General features: G+C 50.6%; 1 protein-coding gene across 4 annotated transcripts in view; it reads right to left on the reverse strand.

Moving 5' to 3' along the window:
• The window catches only part of CNGB1 (cyclic nucleotide gated channel subunit beta 1), a 104033-nt gene that overhangs the window by 16960 nt on the left and 61368 nt on the right, over positions 1 to 25705 (reverse strand). For all 4 annotated transcript variants that reach the window (XM_045383055.3, XM_045383057.3, XM_045383054.3 and 1 more), the window contains 12 exons: positions 25124 to 25231; positions 22137 to 22294; positions 20847 to 21002; positions 19000 to 19208; positions 17858 to 17908; positions 17014 to 17100; positions 14693 to 14757; positions 13478 to 13600; positions 6383 to 6524; positions 5474 to 5633; positions 2885 to 2982; positions 2707 to 2790 (listed from right to left, as the gene is read on the reverse strand). In XM_045383055.3, coding sequence (XP_045238990.2) covers positions 2707 to 2790; positions 2885 to 2982; positions 5474 to 5633; positions 6383 to 6524; positions 13478 to 13600; positions 14693 to 14757; positions 17014 to 17100; positions 17858 to 17908; positions 19000 to 19208; positions 20847 to 21002; positions 22137 to 22294; positions 25124 to 25231 — 1441 coding nt within the window. The remainder of the gene's footprint in view (positions 1 to 2706; positions 2791 to 2884; positions 2983 to 5473; positions 5634 to 6382; positions 6525 to 13477; positions 13601 to 14692; positions 14758 to 17013; positions 17101 to 17857; positions 17909 to 18999; positions 19209 to 20846; positions 21003 to 22136; positions 22295 to 25123; positions 25232 to 25705) is intronic.

Genomic DNA, 25705 nt, shown 5'->3' on the forward strand with positions numbered 1-25705 from the left:
TCAGCATGTGACCTTATTTGGGAATAGGGTCATTGCAGATGTAATTCCTAAAGATGAGGTCCTTCTAGACCTAATCCAATAGGACTGGTGTCCTAATGGAAATGTGGACACAAAGACAGGCATAGAGACAAGAGGATGTGAGGAGCACACACACAAAAAAACCGAGATGGCCACCTACAAGCTGAGGAGAGAGGCCACCCAGCTTGTGGTGTTGTGCAGTGTCCCGTGGCAGCCTGGCAAATGCACACAATGGCCTTAATCCCAAGACAAACCAAATGCATGCATGAATGAATAGCTTGCTTTGGACTATAATTAGAAACACCTAGTCTGCCACGCGCCTTCCAATCCTCATGCCTTCACGGGCCTTGTCCTGGCCAGCTACCTGTGAGTCACATGTGTTTAAAAGGGGAAGAGGAGGTCTGTAGAAAATAATAATAATAATAATTAAGGGAGGCCGAGGCGGGCGGATCACAAGGTCAGGAAATCGAGACCACAGTGAAACCCCGTCTCTACTAAAAATACAAAAAATTAGCCGGGCGCGGTGGCGGGCGCCTGTAGTCCCAGCTACTCAGGAGGCTGAGGCAGGAGAATGGCGTAAACCCGGGAGGCGGAGCTTGCAGTGAGCCGAGGTCGCGCCACTGCACTCCAGCCTGGGCAACAGCGTGAGACTTCGTCTCAAAAAAATAAATAAATAAATAAATAAATAATAAAAATAATAATAATTAAAAAGGGGGCCGGGTGTGGTGGCTCATGCCTGTAATCCCAGCACTTTGGGAGGCCGAGGTGGGCACATCACCTGAAGTCAGGAGTTCGAAACCAGCCTGGCCAACATGGTGAAACCCTGTCTTTACTAAAACTAAAAAAATGAGCCGGGTGTGGTGGCACATGCCTGTAATCCCAGCTACTTGGGAGGCTGAGGTAGGAGAATTGCTTGAACCCGGGAGGTAGAAGTTGCAGTGAGCTGAGACAGTGCCACTGCACTCCACCCTGGGCGAAAGAGTGGGACTTGGTCTCAAATAAACAAACAAACAAATAAATAAATAAGGGATCCGGGAAGTGACCAAGGGCAGTAACCGTCACACTTTTGACTTATTTGACAGAAAATTCCTGCGCATTTCACACATGCATGACCTCCTTAACAAAAAGGAAGAGAGGTTTGCCTCCCTGTTTCTGTTTAGTTTGACAAGAGTGAAAGGGTGAGGGGACCTTCACCTCACTAACCAGCGCCCAGGGTGTCTCAGAGAGATCGCTGCAGAGCAAAACCAGACAGCAGAGGGCGCCCTTCACACGTGCTCACCAAGTGCTCAATTTAATTTGCAATCACAGACTTTAGATTCACTTTTTCTCATTTGAAGCAAACTCTGCATCACCCACGAAGATAACAGCAACAGCACTGGCACCTGCTGTGTGGCAGGCACAGTGTTAAGCTCTGTATGCACATCTTATTCAGCCCTCACAACCACCCCATGAGGGAGGTACTATCAACATCCCCCACTTTATCCACGAGATGAGCAGGACTCAGAGAGGGCAAGCCACTTGCCCAAGGCTGCACAGCCAGAAAGTGACTCCAATGTCAGGCAAGTCACTCTATTGTTCCCAGACCCCTCTTGGCCCCTGAGGTTGCAGCTTTAAATCCTCAGCCCTCTGAAGCATCCTTTTCCCCTCTTCACCCTGGCTCTCTGCTTCCAGAAATTTCACTGCTGCACAGCATATAACCTGGAGACAGGGACCTTCTTGGGGACAGGGGTGCCCAAGGCTTGCAGAGCCTGCTTGGGTAATGTTTTCCCCCCTGTACACACACCCAGGCTTATTAACAGCTCTGGGCAAGAGGACTGAAACCTGGGTTCCTGATCCTTCCCCTCACTCACCAAGTACCTTGATCTCACCTTGAACCCCAAGGACAGGGAGCAGAAAGGGCTCTAGACATTGTTAGACCCCAGGATTCAACCCCAGACGTTTTCTGGGATCAGAGGGTGAAGCTGAGCAGGGAGGGGGTTCTAGGGTGGGGCAGTGGGGAGCGGTGGGAGCTGTGGCATCAGGAAGGGACACAATGTCCCCCTTTGGGGCAACCTTTCCTCCACCCCAGCTGGCTCTTGCCATTTGGGAAGTGGATCCAGTGCTGGCAGATTGTCTCTTTTCAGCCAGAAATCTGAATTTTTATATGAAATCTTCAAATTTTTAAAGGTTGGGGACCAATTCTACATTTTCTTAAAATTAGAAAGAAAAAAAAAAAACCCACGGAATACCTGTGTGCTGGATCTTACCCAAAGGCCACCAGTTTGCAACCTCTGACCTAAGCCCACCCCTTCTCCTGCCCCATTTTCCTGATGGGAAGACGGAGACCGCAGAAGCAGTTCCAGCTACACAGTCAAGGCCCTGCCCCTCTTCAGGCTCCGCGGCTTCTCTTTCTGTAAGGTGCGGGGGTCTTTGTCCTGGACCTCATGGTCCTGTGTCAATGGAGCTGAGGAAATGCTTTGCAAAGCCAGAGGCACATGTGTGCTGATTGCATAGAACTGGCAAAGCCTCCTAATCCGCTCCTGCTCTTGGATCTGGTCAGGTCACTGCAGCACAAAGCCACAGACACTCCTCTCCCTCCCCAACAATCTCACTCTGCCCTGGGCTGGCAGGTTCCCCTCCAGCTCAGCTCCTTGAAAGCCAGGGGGATCATGAACCCCAGATCCAGCAGTGGCTGCCGGGCCAGCTCACCTTCTTGCACACATAGTCATTGGGCAGGTAGACAACAGAGCGAAGCCTCTTCAGCATGTCAAAGATCATCTGCCGGTCACAGCCCTGTCCCAGTGAGGAAGGGAAAGGAACGCTGTTTAGAGAAGATTGGGTTTGGAGCCTCACACAGCCCTGAGGGTGAGGGCACCAAAGGGTGTACCTGAAAGAGTGCGACTTTGCTAACGATGTTGTAGTTCACGTCGATGGCGAGGTCCAGCCGCATCTTGTCTGGAAGCTGCACCATCAGCTCTGACTCATCTGTGAACAAGGCCTAGCAAGGGTTAGAGGCAAGGCCAGGCTCCACCCAGGCACACATACGGGCCAAGTGCCCACCTACCGGCTTATCAGGGCACACCGTTGCCCTGCCGTACAGAACCACTCTAGATTTGTAGAGCGCCCTCTCTCAACTCCAGCCTTTGCCAATACCGTTTCCTCTGCCAGGAGCATCCCTGTGCATTTCCCAAACTCCTACTCATTCTTCAGAACCCAGCACTAATGTCACCTCCTCCTGGAAGCCTTCCCTTGACATCCCCCACTCAGTTACTATGTTAGTAGCCCCTGCACTGTTGCAATTATCGGTCACCTGTGTTCCCAGTGTCCTGTAAGGACAACATCAGCAAGAACTAAAGTCTCTGGAGCACTTCTATGAGCCAGTGAGCCAGGCACCTTTTTTTTTTTTTTTTTTTTTTTTTAAGACAGAGTCTCTCTCTGTCGCCCAGGCTGGAGTACAGTGGCATGATCTCAGTTCACTACAACCTCCACCTCCCTAGTTCAAGCAATTCTCCTGCCTCAGCCTCCCAAGTTGCTGGGACTACAGGTGCCCACCACCAGGCTGGCTAATTTTTTGTATTTTTAGTAGAAACGGGGTTTCGCCAGGTTGGCCAGGCTGGTCTCCAACTCCTGACCTCAGGTGATCCACCCACCTGAGCCTCCCAAAGTGCTGGATTATAGGAGTGAGCCACCACACCCAGCCAAGCCAGGCACTTTTTAATAGAGTGTTTTATAAATATTATCTTAGTTTTTAGTTTTTATTAAAATAAAATGTTTTTAATACTTTGAACCCTGAGAAGCTAAAAAAATTTTTTTCTTTTAGAAACAAGGTCTCACTATGTACCTCAAGTTGGTCTAAAAACTCCTGGGCTCAAGCAATCCACCCACCTCAGCCTCCCAAAGCGCTGGGATTACAGGCATGAGCCACCGCACATGGACTTATTTTTATTTTTCTGAGACAGGGTCTTGTTCTGTCACTCAGGCTAGAGTGAGTACAGTGCAGTGGCACAGTCACAAGTCACTGCAGCCTCAACTTCCTCAGACTCAAGCGACCCTCCAGCCTCAGCCTCCTGAGTAGCTGGGACTACAGGGATACACCAACACGCCCAGCTAAATTTTTTGACTTTTTGTAGAGATGGGGTTTTGTCATGTAGCCCAGGCTGTTCTTGAACTCATGGGCTCAAGTGATCCTCCTGCCTCAGCCTCCCAAAGTGCTGGGATTAAAGGCAAAATTATTTTACTAAATCCCCTAGGCAACCCAAGAGTTGCCCCACTATAATCTCAACTTTACAGATGAGGAAATGGCAGTGACATGCCCGTAGTCTTGTAGCTCAGGGGATGAACTCAGGACCCCAACCTGGCTGTGTAGCTCTAGAGCTGCCCCAGGATATCCAGGGCTAAGCCTGCTGCGCCTGTCATGGGGCGTGCAATGTCCTTGAGAGAAAGAGAGGACAGAGGAGGAAGAGAGAGGGAGGGAGGGAGAGAGAGGAAGGGAGGGAGGAAGGGACAGAGAGTCCTTCTTCTTCTTCTTCTTCTTTTTTTTTAAAATTAAACTGCACTTCGGCCTCACACCTGTAATCCTAGCACTTTGGGAGCCTGAGGCTGGTGAATCACCTGAGATCAGGAGTTCGAGACCAGCCTGACCAACATGGTGAAAGCCCGTCTCTACTAATAATATAAAAAATGAACTGGGCATGGTGGCACATGCCTGTAATCCCAGCTACTTGGGAGGCTGAGATAGGAGAATCGCTTGAACCTGGGAGATGGAGGTTGCAGTGAGCCGAGATTGCTCCACTACACTCCAGCCTGGGTGACAGAATGAGACTCCATGTCAAATAAATAAATAAACACACACACACACACACACACACACACACACTGCATTTCACTCTTTTTTTTTTTTTTTTTTTTTGAGACGGAGTCTCGCTCTGTCACCCAGGCTGGAGTGCAGTGGCTGGATCTCAGCTCACTGCAAGCTCCGCCTCCCGGGTTTACGCCATTCTCCTGCCTCAGCCTCCTGAGTAGCTGGGACTACAGGCGCCCGCCACCTCGCCCAGCTAGTTTTTTGTATTTTTTAGTAGAGACAGGGTTTCACCGGGTTAGCCAGGATGGTCTCGATCTCCTGACCTCGTGATCCGCCCGTCTCGGCCTCCCAAAGTGTTGGGATTACAGGCTTGAGCCACCGCGCCCGGCCTGCATTTCACCCTTGCATGGGGATGCATTTCAAGGTGGGTGAAGCGAGGGGGGCAGGCACACAGAAGACAAGCCCCCCAAGTCTCCAGGGATCTCATGACAGCCCTGCTAGGGGACCCACTGGGCCCCTCTCACACCAAGGTTGGGGACACAGCCAAAAGAGGCCCCAGTACTCAGGGCCTCAGAGACACAGAGGACAAGGGAGGTGCCCCGAAGGCAGGGCACCGGGCACCAGGCAACAGGAGTTGGCTGGGAGCTGGTGGCTGTCAGGGTGTGACCATCTTACCCAGCATGCCTTGCGAGTGCCAGGTGTACTCGTACCAGGTCTTGACGCGGTTCTGCACGGACTTGGGGATCTTGTAGAAGTTCATGTACTTCACCGTGCTGTCCATGCAGCTGCGGTAGTAGGTCTGTCCCGCGGTGGCGGCCCCTACCACATCTCTCATCTAGGGGGAAAGGTTAGGGGAGGTCAAGGAAGCCACTGGGTCATGGGAGTGGGGACTATTCCATGGGTTTGGGATGTGTCACTTCACACAGACTAGGGGCATGTGCTCCTGGCGGGGCACTGGGAGCAGGGAAGGCAGATGTCCTCACACAGAGAAAGTTTTACTGACGGGAAGTTCTGCCTTCAGCATGGATGTGGGGAAGAGGAAGGGAGGGAGACTGCCAGCACCTTGGTGGCCTCAGGTCCCTGGGACCACACCAGTGGGGAAAGCTCCTTGGGCTGGGCTGATTCTGGTACAACACAGTCCCTCGGTGACGGCGGCCACTTTGACTCCATGTTGGAGGAAATAGGAAGCTAGTGTGCTGTTCCTTGGGGCGGGGCCCTTTAAAGGTAACGTTGAGGACCTCTGACTGTCACCTTGTGTCTCGACCACAATGTAAGATGCTGCCCCGGCACACACCAGCTACACCAGGGGTTTCTCCCTCAGTCTCTGTAGAAGACCATTCAGCCCAGTGCACCCAGAGGAACGGTCATTTCAAATGAGAGCAACCTCAGAGAGGGAATAGGGCCGAGTTCACCACCACCCCCTCCACCGCACAGAGCACAGTGCGCCAGGCCCCTGATTCTCAGTCCAGTGCTCTTTCCCAGGCTTAATCCAAAAGGAATGGCGCAGAGGGTGACATTTCTGGCAACAGTAGGAGGGGGCCCTGCAGTCAGGTGGGGTGGGACGCCGGGCTGGTGCCCCGATACCTGTCCAATCATGACAGAGAAAGCAAAGACGCCCGTGAAATAATTCAGCAGCTGGAAGACAATTTCAAAGAGTGTCTTGGGGTCAGGCAGCCCCCCGATGGTGATGAGGGTCTTCACAGCAAAGTAGTAACAGCGAATATAACTGGAGAGAGAGGAGAAAGGGAACATGGGTCATCATAGGCCCCACTCTGCCGCCCCTGAGTGGTCTGGCTCAGACGCCTCTGATAGATGCACGTTGTGCAAAAGACAGAAACCCTTTACAGCTCATCTATGCAAGAAAAACCACCTCCTGCACGCGTAGAGCACGTTGCCATTTGCAGAGCAGGTTCACGAATACTATTAGGTGCGGTTGTGTCTCTAGGGATATGTTGCCATCCCCATTTACAGATGTGGAAACTGAGGCTCTAGGGGATTGCCAGGAAGAGTTGGCAGGAGGCCAGACCAGGGTCTTCCAACTCCTAATGACTGCGCTCCCTTAATTTCCTTCAGTGTTCCTTCAATTTCCAGTCTTTTCGTTTGCTGTCACCTGCCATGTTGGCTTAGGAAAAGCAAAAGCAACATCAAGTTTGGAAGATATCTTGAGGATGACTTTTTCTGACCCACCCCTCCCCAGCCCATCCATTCTCCAGATAGTGAAACTGAGGCCCCCAAAGGGAAAGGGCACACCCATGGTCACTAGTTGGTAAGTGCAAGAGTTGGGCGCTGTCTGCTTCTCTGAGATGTCATCCACCAGCAGTTAACCCTCTGACACAGGTTTGTGAACCTTCTGGAAGGGAGGTATGGGGGAGGCGGTCCTACTGTGTGGCAAAAAGCATAGGAAATGCCCTGAGTGCTCTAGTCTGAATGTGTCCCCCGAAATTCAGGCACTGGAAACTTAATTCCCAGTGCAATGGTGTCGGGAGGTAGGGCCTTTGGGCGCTGTTTAGGCCTCGAGGGCTTTGCCCTCATGAATAGATTAAAGCTGTTACAAAAGGTTCTGGTGGAAGATTTCCACGTCCTTTGGCCCTTCTGCCTTCTGCCATATGAGGACAATGTTCCTCTCCTCTAGTGGACACTGTGGCATTCAAGACACTGTCTTAGAAGCAGAGAGCAGCCCTCACCAGACACCAGAACCTTGATCTTGGACTTCCCAGCTTCCAGAACAGTGAAAAGTAAGTTTCTGTTCTTTATAAGTTACCCAGTCTCATGTATTGTACTATAGCGGCTCAAAAGGCATGAAGCCACCAAGCTTGTGTGTGATTATCACAGAGCAGCAAGGGTCCCTCTGACACCTGTCCACCCCTCAGGCTGAGCCCTCCCCTGGGTCAGCAAAGGTGAGGTCAGAAGGGCCTAGAGACCAGGCAGTCCCCGCAGGCTTTCCTGCACCAGCTATTTATGCAGTGTCCTAGATAGAACACGGGCTCCGGACCAGGCTGGCTGGGCTCAGCCACCTTCTAGCTGCATAACTTGGACAAATTTCTCTCTCTCCAAGCCTCGGTTTCCTTCTCCATAAGATGGGGATGGCAATAGAATGTCCCTCACAGAAGACCATGAGGACAAAATGAGATGCTAGAAGACAGCCTGGCACATGGTGGACTCTCAGCAAGGGAGCTGTCAAAGCCTTCACAGCCACTGTTGTCTGCCGTACGCAACTGAACAGACTCGCCCATATCCTCAAGAAGCTTGTGGTCCACTGTGGGGACAGGCAGGTAACGTGCAATGCGTGCAGGAAGGAGGAAGCAGAGGTTGCTGGGGAGTGTGGTAGAGGCTCTGCCTGTGATAGCTGCGGGGCCTTGGGCAGGGCTGCGGGCCGCCCTGCATCTCCACATCACCTGTTGCCTGCAAGTTTCAGAACCCAAAACGGGCCGATCAAACCCCCGTCATACTGGTTCTGGCCATCAGAGGGCGCGCGAAGCAGCGTTTAGCGGGACGGAGCAGCACCCCCAACTCTGCAGACCCCTGGGCTGTCCGGGAGCTGGGTACTTATGCCGCTGGGCCACCAACAGAGAGAGGACATAGGCGCGATGTCCACAAAACTCTGGCTTTACCCCAAACCGTTCCCGGCTGGAGGAATCTTCCAACGACATGGCACACAGTCTCCTTGTCTTCCACGCTGTTGGGTCTGTGGGGACCCTCTGTGCTTCAGGCTGGGCAAAACGGGGCAGGAGAGCACTAGGGCAGGATGCAGGGCCTAGCATTTGTAGGAGCTCGGGCCCGTGAGCCCCTGGCACCCAGCAAGCACTCTACAAATGCTCACTTTGTAAACGTTGTTATTCTTCATGCTACTGGAATTTCTAAGGAATCCTCCTTCATTACTCGTACTTGGCTCACATGTTGCAGTTCCCTGCAGGATGTCATTTGGGAAGGAGTATTGCTGCCAAGGAAGCGTGCCCTTCCCACTGCTGGGCAGCTCGAGCTCCTCCGGCAGAGGGCCCTGCAGAAGGAGGTCCCAGACAGCTGTCCCCCTGCCCCGCCCCCGCCCTGCTCTGCTTACCCTCCCTTCCCCAAGCTGCCCAGTGACGGATGTGCCAGTCTTAGCCCCAGGGAGTAAAGTTCTTAGTTTATTGGGGCACAAGCCCCTTTGAGAATCTAGAGAAAGCCAGCTCTGTTTCCCTAGAAAAGCCAACATATGCTCAAATTTTAGGTCCGATGTCTGGGGGGTTTGTGACCCCCTAAAAGCTCTATACCCCAGGTTATTAACTCCTTTCCTGCCATGCTAGCTTCCCCCCTAACAATAGCCATAGCTAGGCACAGGGGTCACTGACACCTGTTCAGGCCCAAGCTAGACATGCCACACTTATTTATTTATTATTTCTCATAAGAAATCTGGATGTAAGATACCCGCATTGTGCCTGTGGGAACACTGGGTCTCAGAAAGGATAAGGTCACAGAGCTCAATTCCATGCAGAAATTGTGTTCTCCCCTTTGCAGAGAAAGAGCCTTCAAATCCCTCTCTGCCTCCTTGTGATGGGTTAAATGAATGAGGAAGTGAATGAATGCATGGCCTAGTCAAGGCTCAGGAGCGGAGCTGTGAATGGGAACGGGTAACAGGGCCACTGGTGACGTGGGGAAGCATTAGATCTTGACCCCATCCCTGATATTCTCCACCCCACAGTGGCTCTCAGGGACTCCCCTCCTGCCTGCCTGGGCTGCCCTGGCCTCTGGCACATCTCTTTCGAGACAAAGTCTCGCTCTGCCGCCCAGGCTGGAGTGCAGCGATCTCAGCTCACTGCAACCTCCAACTCCTGGGTTCAAGCGATCTTCCCATCTCAGCCTCTTGAGTAGCTGGAATTACAAGCATATACCACCATGCCCAGCTAACTTTTGTATTTTTTTGTAGAGGGGAAGTTTCGCCATATTGCCCAGGCTGGTCTCGAACTTGTGAGCTCAAGCAGTCTGCCTGCCTCAGCCTCCAAAAGTGCTGGGATTAGACATGAGCCACCAAAATCAGCCTGGGACATCTCTGTAAAGGTGTGGTTCCCCCTCAGGGCAGGGCTCACGGCAGAAGGCGACGGCTGTAGCCATGGTGGCTGAGGTTAGGGCATCTATACTGGGAGGAGACGTTCAGTACAATTAACCACTCTACGAAGCCGCCACCTTGAATGCAAGCGACCCACCTGTTCCCAACTGGGAGCAAGGGCCTGGGGGTGGACAGCTGGACCACGGGCATTTTGTGTCACTAGTGGGCACAGCCCAGGGTGAGGTGGGACACCCTTCGGTGAGTAACTCCCCACTGGAACTTTCCTTCTTCCACCTTCTCATCCTCACTGTGGCTGACTGAGCGCCCACCGTGCCCAGGCACTGGGGCAGGGGCTCAGAGGCATCTACTCCTCAGTCACCTCTTTAGGGTGGGACTCCCATTTGCAGCCCCATTTTGCAGGTGAGGGAACCGAGGCCCAGAAAAGAGAACTGGCCTGTCTCTGCTGCCAGGGGGCAGCTCTAGGAGTCACGCTTGGGACTCCTCATCCCTCATCCCTCAAGCCTCCCTTCTGACTCTGCAGGCCCAGCCCCCATCCTGTGCGCATCCCTCCTGCCCACATCCCTCCTGCCCACCCTGACCTCCGTCCCCTAGGTCAAGCCACCTGTTGGTCTGGAGGGTTTGCAGCTGTCTCTGACACAGCAGCGCCCCTTGCTGGCTGTCTGCTGCCTGCTCTCACTCCCGGTGCACTCTCCCATCAGCGCCAGGGTGGGCTTTCCAAGAACCCTCCCTCTGCTCACTCTCCTGCTTAAGGCTTTTGACAGGGCAGGGGGGAGAGTGTCATCTTTAACACCATCCAGCCTTAAAATGAGGCGCACACCTGTAACCCTAGCACTTTAGGAGGCCAATCGCAGGCAGATAGCTTGAACTCAGGAAGCCGAGACCAGCCTGGGCAACACGGTAGAACTCCATATATCCAAAAAATACAAAATTAGCTAGGTGCAGTGGCATGTGCCTGTGGTCCCAGCTACTCGGGAGGCTGAGGTGGGCGGATCACTTGAGCCCGGGAGGCGTAAGTTGCAATGAGCCGAAATCATGCCACTGCACTCCAGTCTGAGCAACAGAGAGCAGACCCTGTCTCAAAAAATAATAACAATAATAATAATGGAGGTGGCATATATGTGGGAACTGTCTACTTTCCAATGGACCTCTCTATAAACTTCAAGCCACTTTTTAAAAAATTAAGTCTGTTCATTAAAATAATTTTTAAACTTTTTTTTTTTTTTTTAAGACGGAGTCTCGCTCTCTGTTGCCCAGGCTGGAGTACAGTGACATAATTTTGGCTCACTGCAATCTCCCCGATCCAGGTTCCAGTGATTCTTCCCCTGCCTCAGCCTCCCAAGTAGCTGGGATTACAGGCGTGCACCACCATGCCTGGCTAATTTTTGTATTTTTAGTAGAAATGTGGTTTTGTCATGTCAACTAGGCTACTCTCAAATTCTTGGCCTCAAGTGATCTGCCCACCTCGGCCTCCCAAAGTGCTGAGATTACAGGCATGAGTCACTGTACCTGGCTAAAAAAACTTTTTTAAATATTTGTAACTTTTGATGACTTTTGGTGAAATTGACAGTGCTCATGCCCACCTCCCCTGCTCCCTCTGGCCACTAGATTGGCACTTTTCCTTTTCATTGAGGCAGTTAGGACTCTGTGGCCATGACACCTGGGTTCAAATCCCAGCTCTGTAACTCATGAACCGTGTGACTCGCATCTGCTACCTCATCTGTAAAATGGGGATGGTGCAGTACCTATCTGATGTGATAGTTGTGAGTTACTGTGTTCAGTGCTTTAAACAGGGCTGGCACGAAATAGGTATCCTACAAGCCTTGCTGCTATTATCATCACTGCTATTATCATCATCATTGTCACTATCATCACCATTGTAAACCAAAAATAAATTATAAGGCCCCCAACCATCGGAACAGACCCCTCCTCTTGGCCAAGGGCTTTCCAGAGTTATCTGAAAACCTAATTCAGGCCGTGAAGGAAGAGGGGGTCGGACATGCCTCATTATACTCCTCCAGCGTTAACATCAACACAGACCTTAAGTCCGGTAAGAAACATTACAGTCTCTTTTCTCTAAAGCCCACTACTTAGAGGCTTCATCTGCATGAAAATACCTAGCTCACCACAACCCCTTATCATAACCCAGACATTTCTTTCTACTGATAACTCTTTCAACCAATTGCTAAGCAGGGAATTTTTATTTATTTATTATTATTATTATTATTATTATTATTATTATTTTGAGACAGAGTCTTGCTCTGTCACCCAGGCTGGAGTGCAATGGTGCAATGTCATCTCACCACAACCTCCACCTCCCAGGTTCAAGCAATTCTTGTGCCTCCGCCTCCCGAGTAACTGAGACTACAGGTGCTGCTACAACGCCTGGCTAATTTTTGTATTTTTAGTAGAGATGGGATTTCGCTGTGTGGGCCAGGCTGGTCTCAAACTCTTGATCTCAGGTGATCTGCCTGCCTCGGCCTCCCAAAGTGTTGGGATTACAGATGTGAGCCACCAAGCCCGGTCTTTTTTTGTTTGTTTGTTTTGTTTTGTTTTGTTTTTTCCAAGCAGAGACTTTTAAAATCTACGTATGCCCTGGAAGCCACTCCTCCCTTTGAGTTGTCCCCCTCTTCCAGATCTAACCAATATAAACCTTACATGTATTGATTGATGTATTCTGTCCCCCTAAAATGTATAAAAGCAAGCTGCACCCCGACCACCTTGGGCACATGTCATCAGGAACCGCTGAGGCTGTACCATGGGTGTGTCCTTAACTTTGGCAAAATACACTTTCTAAATTGATTGAAACTTGTGCCAGATACTTTTTGGTTCACACGTCATCATCTTCCCTTTGGCAAGTCTCATAATGGATGGCGGCTCTCTGACTGGCAAGTGGGTCTCACCTTGTTCGCCAGTGCCTCCATGGTAGCAGTGCCTGGGGAGCTGTGCTGGGGAGTATTCTCTGGCCTCGTTCCCTCTTGGCCGTGCCCGGGGAAGCAGGAGTAGATGCACACATACAATGTATTTGCACACCCTACTAGAATTTGGATGCGGAAAGGTTCTGTCTAGCAAGTCTTGTTCACACCAGTACCTCCGGTCTGACACATGTAGTTGCTCAGGAAACCTTAGCTTAGGGAAGACGTGGTGACCTGGCTCTTTTTCCGTTTGTTTGTTTATGGTTTTTTTTTTTTTTTTTTTTTTTTGAGACGGAGTTTTGCTTTTGTCGCTCAGGCTGGAATGCAATGGCACGATCTCGGCTCATTGCAACCTCCGCCTCCTGGGTTCAAGAGATTATCCTGCCTCAGCCTTCCCAGTAGCTGGGATTACAGGCATGCATCACCACGCCCAGCTAATTTTTGTATTTTTAGTAGAGATGGGGTTTTACCATGTTGGCCAGGCTGGTCTCTAACTCCTGGTATCAGGTGATCCACCTGCCTCAGCCTCCCAAAGTTTTGTGAGCCACCGCAACTGGCCCAAGACGTGGCTCTTGAGCCTTGTCATGCCAGTGATTGCTTAGGAGCAAAGTGGCCTTGCCAATACAGCAGCAATAAGACTCCTTCCCGGAGTCTCTGTGCTGTGAATTATAAAGAACAGGAAGGTCCCCCAGGCGTGGCCCTTGGGGGATGACTGTGGCTCACCTGTTTCCCACGCCATCGTAAACCCAGTGAGTGGAACCCAGGCCCTCATAGGCCGATGCCCAGTAATAAAGACAGGAATTCAAGTGCAGGCTGTAGAGAAGGTAGGCTGTGGTCCTGATGACCCTGCAGAAGGAACGTAGCATGTTAACACAGTGGTGGAAGAGGGTGGTGAGGGATAGACACCTGGCCAGAGGAAGCCAACCCATGGGTGGGCTGGCCCGACTGGAGGCTTTGTTGAGATTGTGCCAGTTAGGAAGGGTGGTGCTTGAATGGGGCGTTGTAACGACCTGGGGCTAGAATTGGCACAGAGGTAGCAGAGCTGACTGTGCACTGGGGGAGTGGAGGGGCCAGAGGGGAAATGTGTGTTGGGGGAGGAGCAGGGAGGGACTGATGTGTGCAGAGAAGTTGAGTTGAAGATGGGGCCATGTCGCCCCAGGAGAGATGTGGACAGGAGCCTTGCTCCCTAGCACGGCCTGGCTGGTCTTGCGCCTCATCCTCAGACGTCTGTGAAATAGCCACCGCCGCCTTACAGCTGTTCCCGTTCTGTTAGAGCTGGCTGCGGGCTCCAGTTCCCTGAGCTGAGGCCAAAATGAGGCCTAGCTCACTGCAGCGCTGGTAAGCCCCTCGTGCCAGCCGATGTGTGCCCTCATCACAATGAAGGGTATGGGATATGCCTGGTTCTCTAAATAACAAACATTTCTCTGGGAAAGAGGAGGCGGGACCAGAAAGATGCCTGGCTTCCAGTGGAGATGGGGCCTGGAGGTCAGTGGGGGTAGACAATGCCTTGCTGCCTGTTCTCTAGGTACAAACTTCCTCTGTTGTGTGTGTGTGTGTGCATTGTGTGTGTCATCTGTGTCGTGTGTGTGCATTGTGTGTGTTGTGTGTATGTGCACTGTATGTGTTGTCATGTATGTTGTTTGTGTTGTGTGTGTCATATATCTGTTGTGTGTGTGTTGTGTGTGTTGTGCGTGTATGTGTTGTGTGTTATGTGTATTGTGTGTGTGCATTGTGTGTTGTGTGTTTGTGTGTTGTGTGCCTGTGTGTGTTGTGTGTGTTGTTTATGTGTGTCATGTGTGTTGTGTTGTGTGTGTTGTGTGTGTCGTGTGTGCTGTCGTGTGTGGTGTGTGTATGTCATGTGTGTTGTGTGTGTATTGTGTTGTGTGTTTGTGAGTGTTGTGTGTGTGTGCATGCACGCACACGCAGGGGGAGTCTCACCTGTACACGTAGGCTTTGCTGAGGATGGATTCCAGGCGGTTGTTAAACTCGAAGAAGGCCATGTACTGGAGGGAGAGCAGGGCATGAGAGCAGCCCACCGCCTGCGGGTAGCATGCTGCTCCCACGCCCACGGGCGCCGGGACTCAGGGCTCTTCCTGCAGCCCCCGGGAGGAGGGAACAGGACGGTGAGCATTCAAAATCAGAAATCCTCCGCCCCTTGACGGGTAGGGGCCAGAAACTCCATTAGGAATCTGAAGAAAGTCATAGCCCATCTTCCCTTGGAAATGACATGTAATCTTGTTCTCACAATTTGCATATAATTTCAGGGGACTCCCGGACACTCTGAGCCCTATCATGAGACTTTTAGGGGTACATGCATCCAGGTTAAAGATGCTGTTTTTAATGTTTCTTATAAAGAAAACAATTTAATAAAGAGACAGCATCCCTAACACCCCACTCTTATATCCTTCAAAGGTTTATTTATAATAATAGAAGTATATTAATAACTACTTTTCTTTATTGAGCACCTACTATATGACTGGCATATGCCTTTTTTTATTTTTTTATTTTTAGAGACAGAGTCTTACTCTGTCACTCAGGCTGGAGTGCAGTGGTGCGATCATAGATAACTGCAGCCTCGAACTTCTGGGCTCAAGCGATTTTTCGGCCTCAGCCTCCTAAGTAGCTGGGACTACAGGGCACACATCACCACTTTTGGGTAATTTTTAAATTTTTTGTAGAGACAGGGTCTCACTGTGTTACCCAGGTTGGTCTCAAATTTCTAGGCTCAAGTGATCCTCCTGCCTCAGCCTCCTAAAGTGCTGATATTATGAGCATGAGCCACCGCACCCAGCCAGCATATACATTTATATACATTACCTTATTCCTTATTTACATATGAAGGATGTATTATCATTCTCCTTTGACAGAAGTTGGTGCTCAGGGAAGTCCAATAACTTGTCCAAAGCACACAGCTGGTATGTGAGAGAGTCAGCATTCAAACCCAGGCCAGACTCAAAGCTGCAAGCTCTCTCCTTATGTTATACCACCTCTAGATCTTTGCATTTATTTTTTGATATTTGAAAACAGTATTTATGAAGATTCCCTAAGGGATTTTCCAGTTATCATCCATGTGTTCATTCTAATTCCAGCCACAGTTTAAACTGGAGGCAGAAAGAACAGGGGCTTGGATGGCTCACTCAAAGAGTTTTGTCCACTGAGGGGTGTTCAATGTTAGGCCTGTGAGTTATGCCCCCTCACTGGGGCCACCATGTGAACCAAGATATGGATCTCACCTCTACATCTGGGGTGAAACTTGGCCTGTGGACCCAACGTTCCTGACTCTGATGTTTGACTCTAAAGCAACCTCTGCAGTCCCTCGGAGGCTGGTATGTGTCAAATAAGAATGGTGCCACTTCCACTTTCCCTCTTCCTCTTGGCAGCCAGGAAGCTCAGAGGCAGCTTCCATGCTCGATTCCACATAGGTGTGCTTTCTTTTGATCAGGGCACTTGCATGCCCGCTAGTTTTCTCAGCCCTGTTTCTCTGGGTTGTTCATGGTATTGCATTTGCCTTTTTTGTAAATTCCTTCAGTACTGTTTTCAGAAAAAGGCACCAAGCATCATTTCAGGAGAGAGATGAATGTGATTGGTTGGCTACCAAAATCCATTTGGGGGATCCTGAATGTTCTGAGTGGCTATCCACCCTGGTCATATGACAGGACCATGGCCAGCTGTGGCAGCCAGACCATCCTGGAGACTTTGGCTCTGTCCAGTGAGTGGCAGAAGGAATGGCTGGAATGACACTGAGGCCTGGCCAATGATGAAACGGGTGTCTGGCTGTGCATTCAAATCCATCCCTGGCAGTTCCTTGCTCCTGCGACCTAGGGCAAGTGCCCCCACCTCTCCAAGCACCAATGCCCCCATTTTTTAGACAGAGACCATCATAAAGCAGAAACCCCCTCTTGAGAGTGTCTATAATCACCGAGAGCATAAACAGTGGAGTCGGATGACCTGCATTCGAATTCGGGCTCCACTCCCTCCTGGCTCTGTGACTTTGGGCCAATTACTTAATCTCTCTGGGCCCCAGTCCCTTCATTTGCAAAACGCTGGCAATAACACTACCTAACATGCAGCACCACCAAGCACTAGCAATTGTAATGAACTTTCCACTGAGACACACATGGAATAAACACATCTCCCCTCAGGCCATCCCTCAAGGATGCTCCCTCCCCAGTGCTGCTGGGGGCAGACAGGAAGATGCCAGTGCCGGTGCAGAGCAGGGATGAGCTGAAGGCCTGGGGTGGGGGGCCCAGCAGTCCTACCTTTAAACAGCGGGGCAGGCGGAGGAGGGGGTTCACGCCGACTTTCAAATAGAGAAAATCCAAGGGCAGGAGGCTGAGCAGGTCCATCTGAAATCCCCATGGGACACCACGGGGGTAAAAACGGGTGACCCCAGGGTTGAGGGTGAGGGGAGAGGCGGAGTCTTTCCCTTCCATGGAAAGGTGAGGTTAGAATGCCCCAGGAGAGCTTCAAACTAGAGGGCAGAAGGTGTCCCACCAACAAGCCTTTGTTTGCTTCAAAGCCCATGTTGCCAGCCCCAAGGGCAGTTTCGTTATCCCCGATAGTGGCTGCTGTGCCATACAGTAGGAGCGGGAGTGGCACAGACACAATGAAAGGTGGCTTCTGGCCAGGTGCGATGGCTCATGCCTGTAATCCCAGCACTTTGGGAGGCCAAGGCGGGCAGATCACTTGACATCAGGAGTTTGAGACCAGACTGCCCAACACAGTGAAACTCTGTCTCTTCTAAAAATACAAAAATTAGCTGGGTGCGGTGGTGCACACCTGTAATCCCAGAAACTAGGGAGGCTGAGGCAGGAGGAGCGCTTGAACCAGGAGGCAGAGGTTGCAGTGAGCTGAGATCACACCACTGAACTCTAGCCTGGGAGACAGAGTTAGACTCTGTCTCAAAAAAAAAAAAAAAAGAAAAAGAAAAAAGAAAGGTAGCTTCTGGGGGCCACCCAGCCCGTGCTGGTCTCCTGGGGCTTGTGGCTTGGAGGACACTCCCACAGGGACCAGCATCCCTTCGTGTGGCAGAAACCACATCTCATGAGCCCCCCAGGGCCCTCTGAGGCTCCCCCTTCTGAAACTTGCATTCCCGGCACTCACCTTGAAGCGGCGAGACTTCAGGTAGTTATTTCGCATGTCCTTTTTGTCCGTCTGAAAGAAAGGGAATAATGATGGTGAAATGGCCTTAGAGCTTAATCCCTCACCCTGTGGGGAGCAATTGTGAAATTTCCCGAAGAACCCCACCCTCAAATGAGCATAACAGCTCGAGGACCATCTGAGCCTTGGTGAAAGCCTTGAGTTTTATAGGTGGAGAGGCCCGGCCCTCAGGGAGGAGAGATTTGTTCTAGTCACCTAGCTAGATCCTGATTTCTTGGGTGGAAATCGAGGACATTAAGCTTATTCTCTCTGCCGACTGGTCTTACCTGGGCCATTTGCACATCTGTTTTCTGAGGAATTGGTAACCACTCTGATCAGGCCAGAAAAGAGGTTCTCCAAGGAAATCTCTTTACTTTTTACTTTACTCCCTTTAAATCTCTCCAAGGAAAATTGTTGAGAGGCAAAACCTCAGCTCGTCTGCACACAGCAAAACAGGCATTGCCGGGGTGGAATTTTGGAAAGTGACCCACACTGGGAGACAGGGACTGTGTCTCCTGTTCCTGAGAAGTCACAGTCAGGGCCTCAGTTTCCTCCCTGGTAAGGCGGGGGTGGTACGCGGGGCTGGACCAGAGGCCAGGGTCTCAAACTGGCCCAAGTAGGACAGCATCAGTGTGTTCTTTGCAGGACCCTTGGGAGAAGTCAATTGCCAGCGGTTACCTGGGCTGAGCGCCCTGCATGCATCGTTTCAACCAATCCTCATGGCAACACTGGGAGGTGGAAGCTATTACTATCCCCATTCTACAGATGAGGAAACAGAGGCGATTCAGCTAGCTGTGGTGGAGGTAGGATTCAAACCAGGTACATCATCACTAAAGACCATTCTCTGGACCACTTCTCTATCTTTGATTCCGTCAAGTGGTCCAGGAACTATTTCACCTATGAGCAATATGTGATGTGTGTAATTTGAACATATCAAAGGCATGCAAAATAAACAACCATGCTGTTGAACAAGCACTGCAGCCATTTTTGAGATTTCCTTACTCACTTATTTTGTCATCTACGACAGCATCAGGGGTCAGTGCCCTGAAGGCTCTGGCTGAGCGGTCTGCCCGCGGTCATCCCAACACCACCTGCCTGTGACTCACAATGATGTCCCCGCCTCTGACAAACTGCAGGCGTATCTGGAACACGGTGATGTCCAGGAAGTAGATGAGGTCACACAGGTAATCTATCAGCAGCCAGAGGTGGATGTTGTCCGGGGTCTGGTAGGGGAAGGCCCAGCGCACGGGAATCAGCCAACAGTTCCAATTCCAGGCCATCACCACGAAGAACAGCCACAGGATATACATCAGGTCTGTGGGGAAGATGGACGGGGCCGCTGGAGTATCAGCCAGGCAAGGCTCTTCACCAGTTGAATCAGGTGGGGCTTTGTTCTTTCTACATTTCCACACTTTCCGTCAACTACTACATGTGGCACTTTTGTAAGAGTGTGTGTGTATATATGTGTGTATATATGAATATATGTATATATGTGGGTATATATATGGGTGTATATATATATGTGTGTGTATATATATGTGCGTATATATATGTATATATAACTCTCTGCTTTAGGAGCCAGGCACAGTGGCTCATGCCTGTAATCCCAGCACTTTGGGAGGCCCAGGTGGGAGGATTGCTTGAGCCCAGGAGTTTAAGACCAGCCTGGACAACATAGCAAGACCCTATGTCTACTTTAAAAAAAGAAAACAACTATCTGCTTTAAAAATAAATCACTGATAAGCCCTAATAAATCAAATACTCTCAGGAGGGAATATGCTGGTATTATAAGATAATAGGCAGCCAACTAGAAAACTTTCATTCTTCTTTAATTGTTTTCATTCTCCTTTAATTTTTTTCCCAAAATGTATTTTCTGCCTTAGTAAATACAGAATAATAAATAATGCATGAAGGATGGACAGATAGATGGACAGACAGGTGAATGCATGCATGGATGGATGGGTATTCCAGATCATCTGGTTGGCTATTTGTTTATTTGTTTATTATTTTTGTAGAGATGAGGTCTCACTATGTTGCCCAGGCTGATCTTGAACTCCTGGGCTCAAGCAATTCTTTCACTACAGCCTCTCACAGTGCCAAGATTACAGGTTTGAGCCACTGCACGCAGCCCACCAGGTCATTTGAGAAATCCAGTGGACACCAGGGTTGAAGTCCTGTCCCCCAAATGTGTGACCTTGAGAAAGTCCCTCTCTGGCACCTGCCCTCTTCTGAGAAATCACAGGAAAAGGTCAGATAAGAAAGGCAGGGAGTCCGCTGTGAACTCTAAAGTGCTACGCACGTATGAAGTGGTGTTATTTCTGAGGAATATGAAGTGGGCTTAAAGGGAAGCAATAGGAATTCACACTCCTGCCCTTTTTCTGTTCAGAGCAGGAAAAGGCCAGCACGACCAGAGTGAAAAAAGGACTTGGCCAAGAGTCAGGAGTCCTGGGTCTGCACTAAGTAGTTGCATCTTTACCCTTGCTGACTTCTCTGTGCCTTAGTTTCCTCATCTGTAAGACAGGTGTGATCTTATGTTCCTATTCCAGGGACTTTTGTTGTTGTTGTTGTTTTTAAGACAGAGTCTCACTCTTTCACCTAGGTTGGAGTGCAATGGTGTGATCTTGGCTCAGTGCAATCTCCACCTCCTCGGTTCAAATGATTCTCCTGTTTCAGCCTCCTGAGTAGCTGGGATTACAGGTGTGCACCACCACACCCAGCTAATTTTTGTGTCTTTAATAGAGGCAGGGTTTCATCATGTTGGCCAGGCTGGGTTTATTTTGAGAATCAGGCAAGAAACTGTGGAATGGTTTTGAAAAGTATAAAAGGTCATGAACCCAGGTCATCTGTGACTTCCCATCCCACCTCTTGAATCCCCTGACCCTCTTCCTATCCCGCTCCCACTCTCCTGCCCTCTCATGTTACACAGTGGGAACACCCATTCCCCAGGACTCACTGGTCAGTGGGTCAATGCTCTGGGGAAACTGGTACTTCTTCCAGGGGCGGCGTTTGAACTTGCAGCAGAGCATGTCGCAATAGTGCTCCTCTTCCACTGGCTCGGCTTCTGCGGGCTTCGTGGCTGGAGCTGGCTCTGGGGCTTTCTTGGCTGGGGCTGTGGGATGACATTGGTGACTATCTGAACCAACCCTGAGGCCCACATAGAGGATGCAGAGAGAAGGATCCCAACTGCAGATCCTGGATCCAGAGCTGAGAGGACCCTGGCACCATTATGCAAGCTGCTGCAAGCTCTGTGTACAGAATCCAAGTCGCTCTCCTGGAGTGAACTCCACAACTCCCTCCTCAACAGTAACAGCAACCCAGGTGCCCACCCAGAAACCCTTACCAACTACCAAGCTGGAACTGCTTCTCAGAAGCTGACCCAAACGAGTTGTTTCTGGGCCAGTTGGATGTTTCAGTGTCTGCTTGTGTGTCTATGCATAGACCCCCTTAGTTCCCTCTGATGAGATGGAGGCATTTTGTACCCAGTGTTTCCAGTACCCATGGTTGGAATGCTGAAGGGCCTAACAAAATCAGGGAAGTGTTGCTCCAGGTTTCTGAGATGGAATCTCAGCTCCTTCATCTCTAAAAACAGAGACCAGATGGGATCACAACAGCCTCCCTGTGTATCTATGATGATACTTTTGGTGACCCAGGGATTGGCTCTTATAGGTTCAATACGGCTATGTTTTCTAGCTTCAAGACTGTGACATCAGGCTCTGCATGGCCTGTTGTGGGCACCATGATTTCCAAGATACAGCCTTCCTCTGGAAAGATCTAAAAAATCTCCCTGACAAGAGATCATGTGTCTTACTTCCTCCCAATACCTTGAAAGAAAAGAAACATTCGGATAGCGTCAATAAGAACTTTCAAGGCACTGACATCTCTGAAAAATAAGACTGCCTAGTTCCAGAGCAGGCTGTGCACACAATCTGAGTGTAAGACCATAAGATACAGTTTGGGCGGCACCACCCACCTATCAGTAGGAAAGGGATGGAAGGGTCAAGGAAGGCACTTCCCCGTGGGAGAGAGGGCCGAGTGCAAGTGGATTGTTGGCCAGAACTTTGATCTTCCCACTCTTGGGTACCTATCTCAACCTACGGACCCCAAATCCAGAGAGTGGGGATCTGGGCTTCTCTCATGGACCTCAACCATTTTCTTGGGGCCACCCTCGCCATGAGTTGACAGGGGATTTTGGAGGCCACACCCCATCCCCGGCCAAGTAAGACCCCTCCAGCTCCAGACTCACAGGGCTTGGGGCTCTCCTCATCAGAGGTGACGTCAGGGTCGATGAGTTTCTCCTTCACTTTCTCTGTCCGCTCCTTGAAGAGCTTCACCAGCTCCTGGAGCCGGTCGTTGATGATGGCGCTATTTGTGCTGGCCGCGGAGGCCGCACGGTCCTGGCCGCTGTGGGAACATCACCCAAAGCTGAGCAGGCTGAGCCAGGAGGGACCCCTGCGCCCCCAGGCCAGAGCTGTGCAGCGTCTGTGTCCCACCTTCTGGCAGAGCCTGAAGGAGGTAAGTCCTGCCCCCGTCTGCTTCTGACATCAGAAACCACAGACCCACTGTAATCTCCTAGGAGGAAATTCAGTCCGGGAATAATGCCCAGGTGTTCTGGCCCAGCTTTTGGAAAATGTACCACGTAGGCTCTGATTCAGATGGGCAGTTCTGGAAAACGCGTGACTCCACTTGTAATTTAGGAGGAAACTCTTGGAACTCAGTTTAGAGTTCAGCAAAATTGGGCTGTTCATCCCAGTGCAGGATTCACATGAGATACGTGTCCAGGGGCAGAACAGAGAGAGAGCAGGCCTACTTTTTTAGGCTTAGGATATAACTGCTGGAAAAAGCAGTGCAGATACATTCTATATCCCTTTAACTTACAGGAATTAAAGTTTCTGCACTGTCAGCAAGAGAGAGAGCGAGAAACAGAGAGAGACAGAGAATGAATGAGTCTGCCTAGCGTTCAACTCAGTGTGGGGTGTGTGCCCTGGGTGCATTGGAAGCAGGCCTGTGAATGTGCTTTCTTTCCTCTGAGTGGCCTCACTGAGATCATCTTGCTGAGCTGAATATCTTTTTTATCTTTTTTTTTTCATACATTAAGACACAGAAACTGCAGTTGACTACTCTTTTTGAGCTCAACTGAGGAAGCAGGGCTGCAGAAAACAAGTGTATGGCTCTTTTTTTTTTTGAGATGAAGTTTCACTCTTGTCGCCCAGCTGGCGTGCAATGGTACGATCTCGGCTCATTCAACATTCACCTCCTGGGTTCAAGCAATTCTCTTTCCTCAACCTCCCGAGTAGCTGGAATTACAGGCACAAGGCACCACCCCTGGCTAATTTTTGTAGTTTTAGTGGAGACGGGGTTTCACCATGTTGGCCAGGCTGGTCTCGAACTCCTGACCTCAGGTGATCCACCTGCCTCGGCCTCCCAAAGTGCTGGGATTACAGGCGTGAGCCACTGTACCCGGCCAAGTGTGAGGCTCCTAATGAGAGCTGGCATACAGGTGTGGTGGGGACATGAGCTGCTCCCCTACACTCATTCTCTCCTGTGGTGCACACTCACTGGGATACAGCCACCCAGCCAGGGACCACGTGCCAGGCTCTCGCTATTGGAATGTCAGCTCTGAGGCACAATACATGCAACTAGGGGCCTCCTTGCTGAAGACAGGCCTGGAGTTCTCCCTTTCTAGTGGTGACCAGTGGGATATGGGAAGGTACATGGAGAAAGTGGCAGAGCACTGTCATCTGGGTCCCTAAATGATTGCATGGAGCAGAACCTTCTGCTGACCTGATGCATGCAACTAGTGAGATGACGATGGCATATATGATACATCGTGTTCCTTAAGCCACTGAGCCTTTGAGGTCCATTTGTTACAGCAGCCTAGCCTGCCTAGCTAATACATGGGTCTCCAAGTTGACCTCCTTAAGACTTTTCAAGAATAGGTTTTCTCATTATACCTCATTTCTGCCTTCGTTTCTGATATTAAACCCTACCTCTACCCCTACCCTACCTCATAAAATGTGAGTCCACTGCATGCTACAGTGGCCAACTGGACTGAGGTTGGGGTTGGGACTTCTTCTTGCTTATCTTTTCTAACTTTCCACAGCTCTGCTAAGCACAAACTGCATAAAATTGTGGATAGGAAAAAAGACTGGAAGGAGGAAGGAATGCCTGCTGTCTCCTGTGGCTCATCCAGGAGTCATGGCCAAGGACTGTGATCGGGATTCCAGGCAGAGCCCAGGGCTGGGGCATTCGCCATCCACCAGAGCTTCTCAGATCCTTCAGGAAGATACCTCCCACTGGCCCAGCCCTGGGGACAGTTCAATCTCTGAGACCCAGGTCCCAGTGCCATCGCAGTGGTTTCTGTCTTTCTTTATTTTTCTTTTTTCTTTTTTTTTTTTTTTATGGAGTCTCGCTCTTGTCACCCAGGCTGGAGTGCAGAAGTGAGATCTCAACTCACTGCAACCTCTACCTCCTGGGTTCAAGCAATTCTCCTGTCTCAGCCTCCCAAGTAGCTGGGATTACAGGCACACGCCACCACACTCGGCTAATTTTTGCATTTTTAGTAGAGACAGGGTTTCACCATATTGGTCAGGCTGGTCTCGAACTCCTGACATCAGGTGATCTGCCCACCTCAGCCTCCCAAACTGCTGGGATTACAGGCGTGAGCCACTGTGCCCAGCCGTCATCATAGTGGTTTCTAAACATTGTTCTGCAGGCCAGCTGCACCACATCCCCTGGGGAGTTCGGCAAATGTGGACTCCCCAGGCCCACTGTCTGCAGCTCTGATCCAGTGCAGCCAGATAGGGCCAGGGAATCTTTTTTTTTTTTTTTTTTTTCATTTTTCACAAACTCCCCAGGGCAGAACCCACTGGAGATCCTGGTGGTCCTCCCTGTCCCCACTGACCTTTCAGAAGTTCAGCAGCAGGAGCCCTGCTGGCAGCTCCCCTCAGCCTCTCATTCACAAGGGGACCTCTGCCTAGAGATCCCTCCCTCTCTGAGCGCTGCTGGCCATGGACACACCTGGGCCCAGAGGTTGAGCCCACTGGATTTTACAAGACTCCTGGGTCAGCCAGAAGCAGCCTGGGCAGGAGATCGATCCTGACTTACTGCCGGGAAGCCACTGGCAAAGTCTGCCTTATAGTGGAAGGTTCTAAAAGCATCCACACTAGCCCCCCCACATCCCTCCCCCTCCCCCAAGTCTTTCAACTTTCTGAGACCCCAGAGGGGTCTCACTCAGTGTCCTTCGGGGTGGTGGGGTCCGACCAGGCAACCACTGGGGACTCAGCTGGTGACAACGCCTTGAGTTCTTCAGCCTCATCATCCTCAGAGGGCAGCTTCTTTCTGCAAAGACACAGATGTGGAAGGGGCCTTCAGCAAGGGCAGAGGCCCCAGGGAGAAGTGTCATGACTTTGATCCCTAAAGATCACCTAGAGCCAATTCCCAGATAGAGGACGGGGCGGAGCATGAACTTCTGAGTCCTTATTTCCCTGGAGGGAGGGAAAAAGGCAGAAGAGAGGGGCAGAGCCACTCTCTAGACCTCAGTCTTCCCATCTGTTAAATGACTTGGCCTAAAGGTAATAGCATTGACTTCGTATTGCACCCCAGTCCTGCCTCTTACCAGTGTGTGGCCTCAGCAAATTACTAAAATACTCTGAGTTACCTCAGTTTCCTCCTCTGTAAAATGGGATTAAATCTACCTAAGTAAATGAGATTCTTATCACTTAGTTCTCAGCTTAAACTTCCTTCCCCCATCCTGCTCCCAGTCTAAAGTCACCCACCTCATTTCCCTCTACTCTCTATCACACCACCTTTTCA

This window comes from Macaca fascicularis, chromosome 20 (assembly GCF_037993035.2).
Source record: "Macaca fascicularis isolate 582-1 chromosome 20, T2T-MFA8v1.1".
In the NCBI taxonomy this organism is placed as follows: Eukaryota; Metazoa; Chordata; class Mammalia; order Primates; family Cercopithecidae; genus Macaca; species Macaca fascicularis.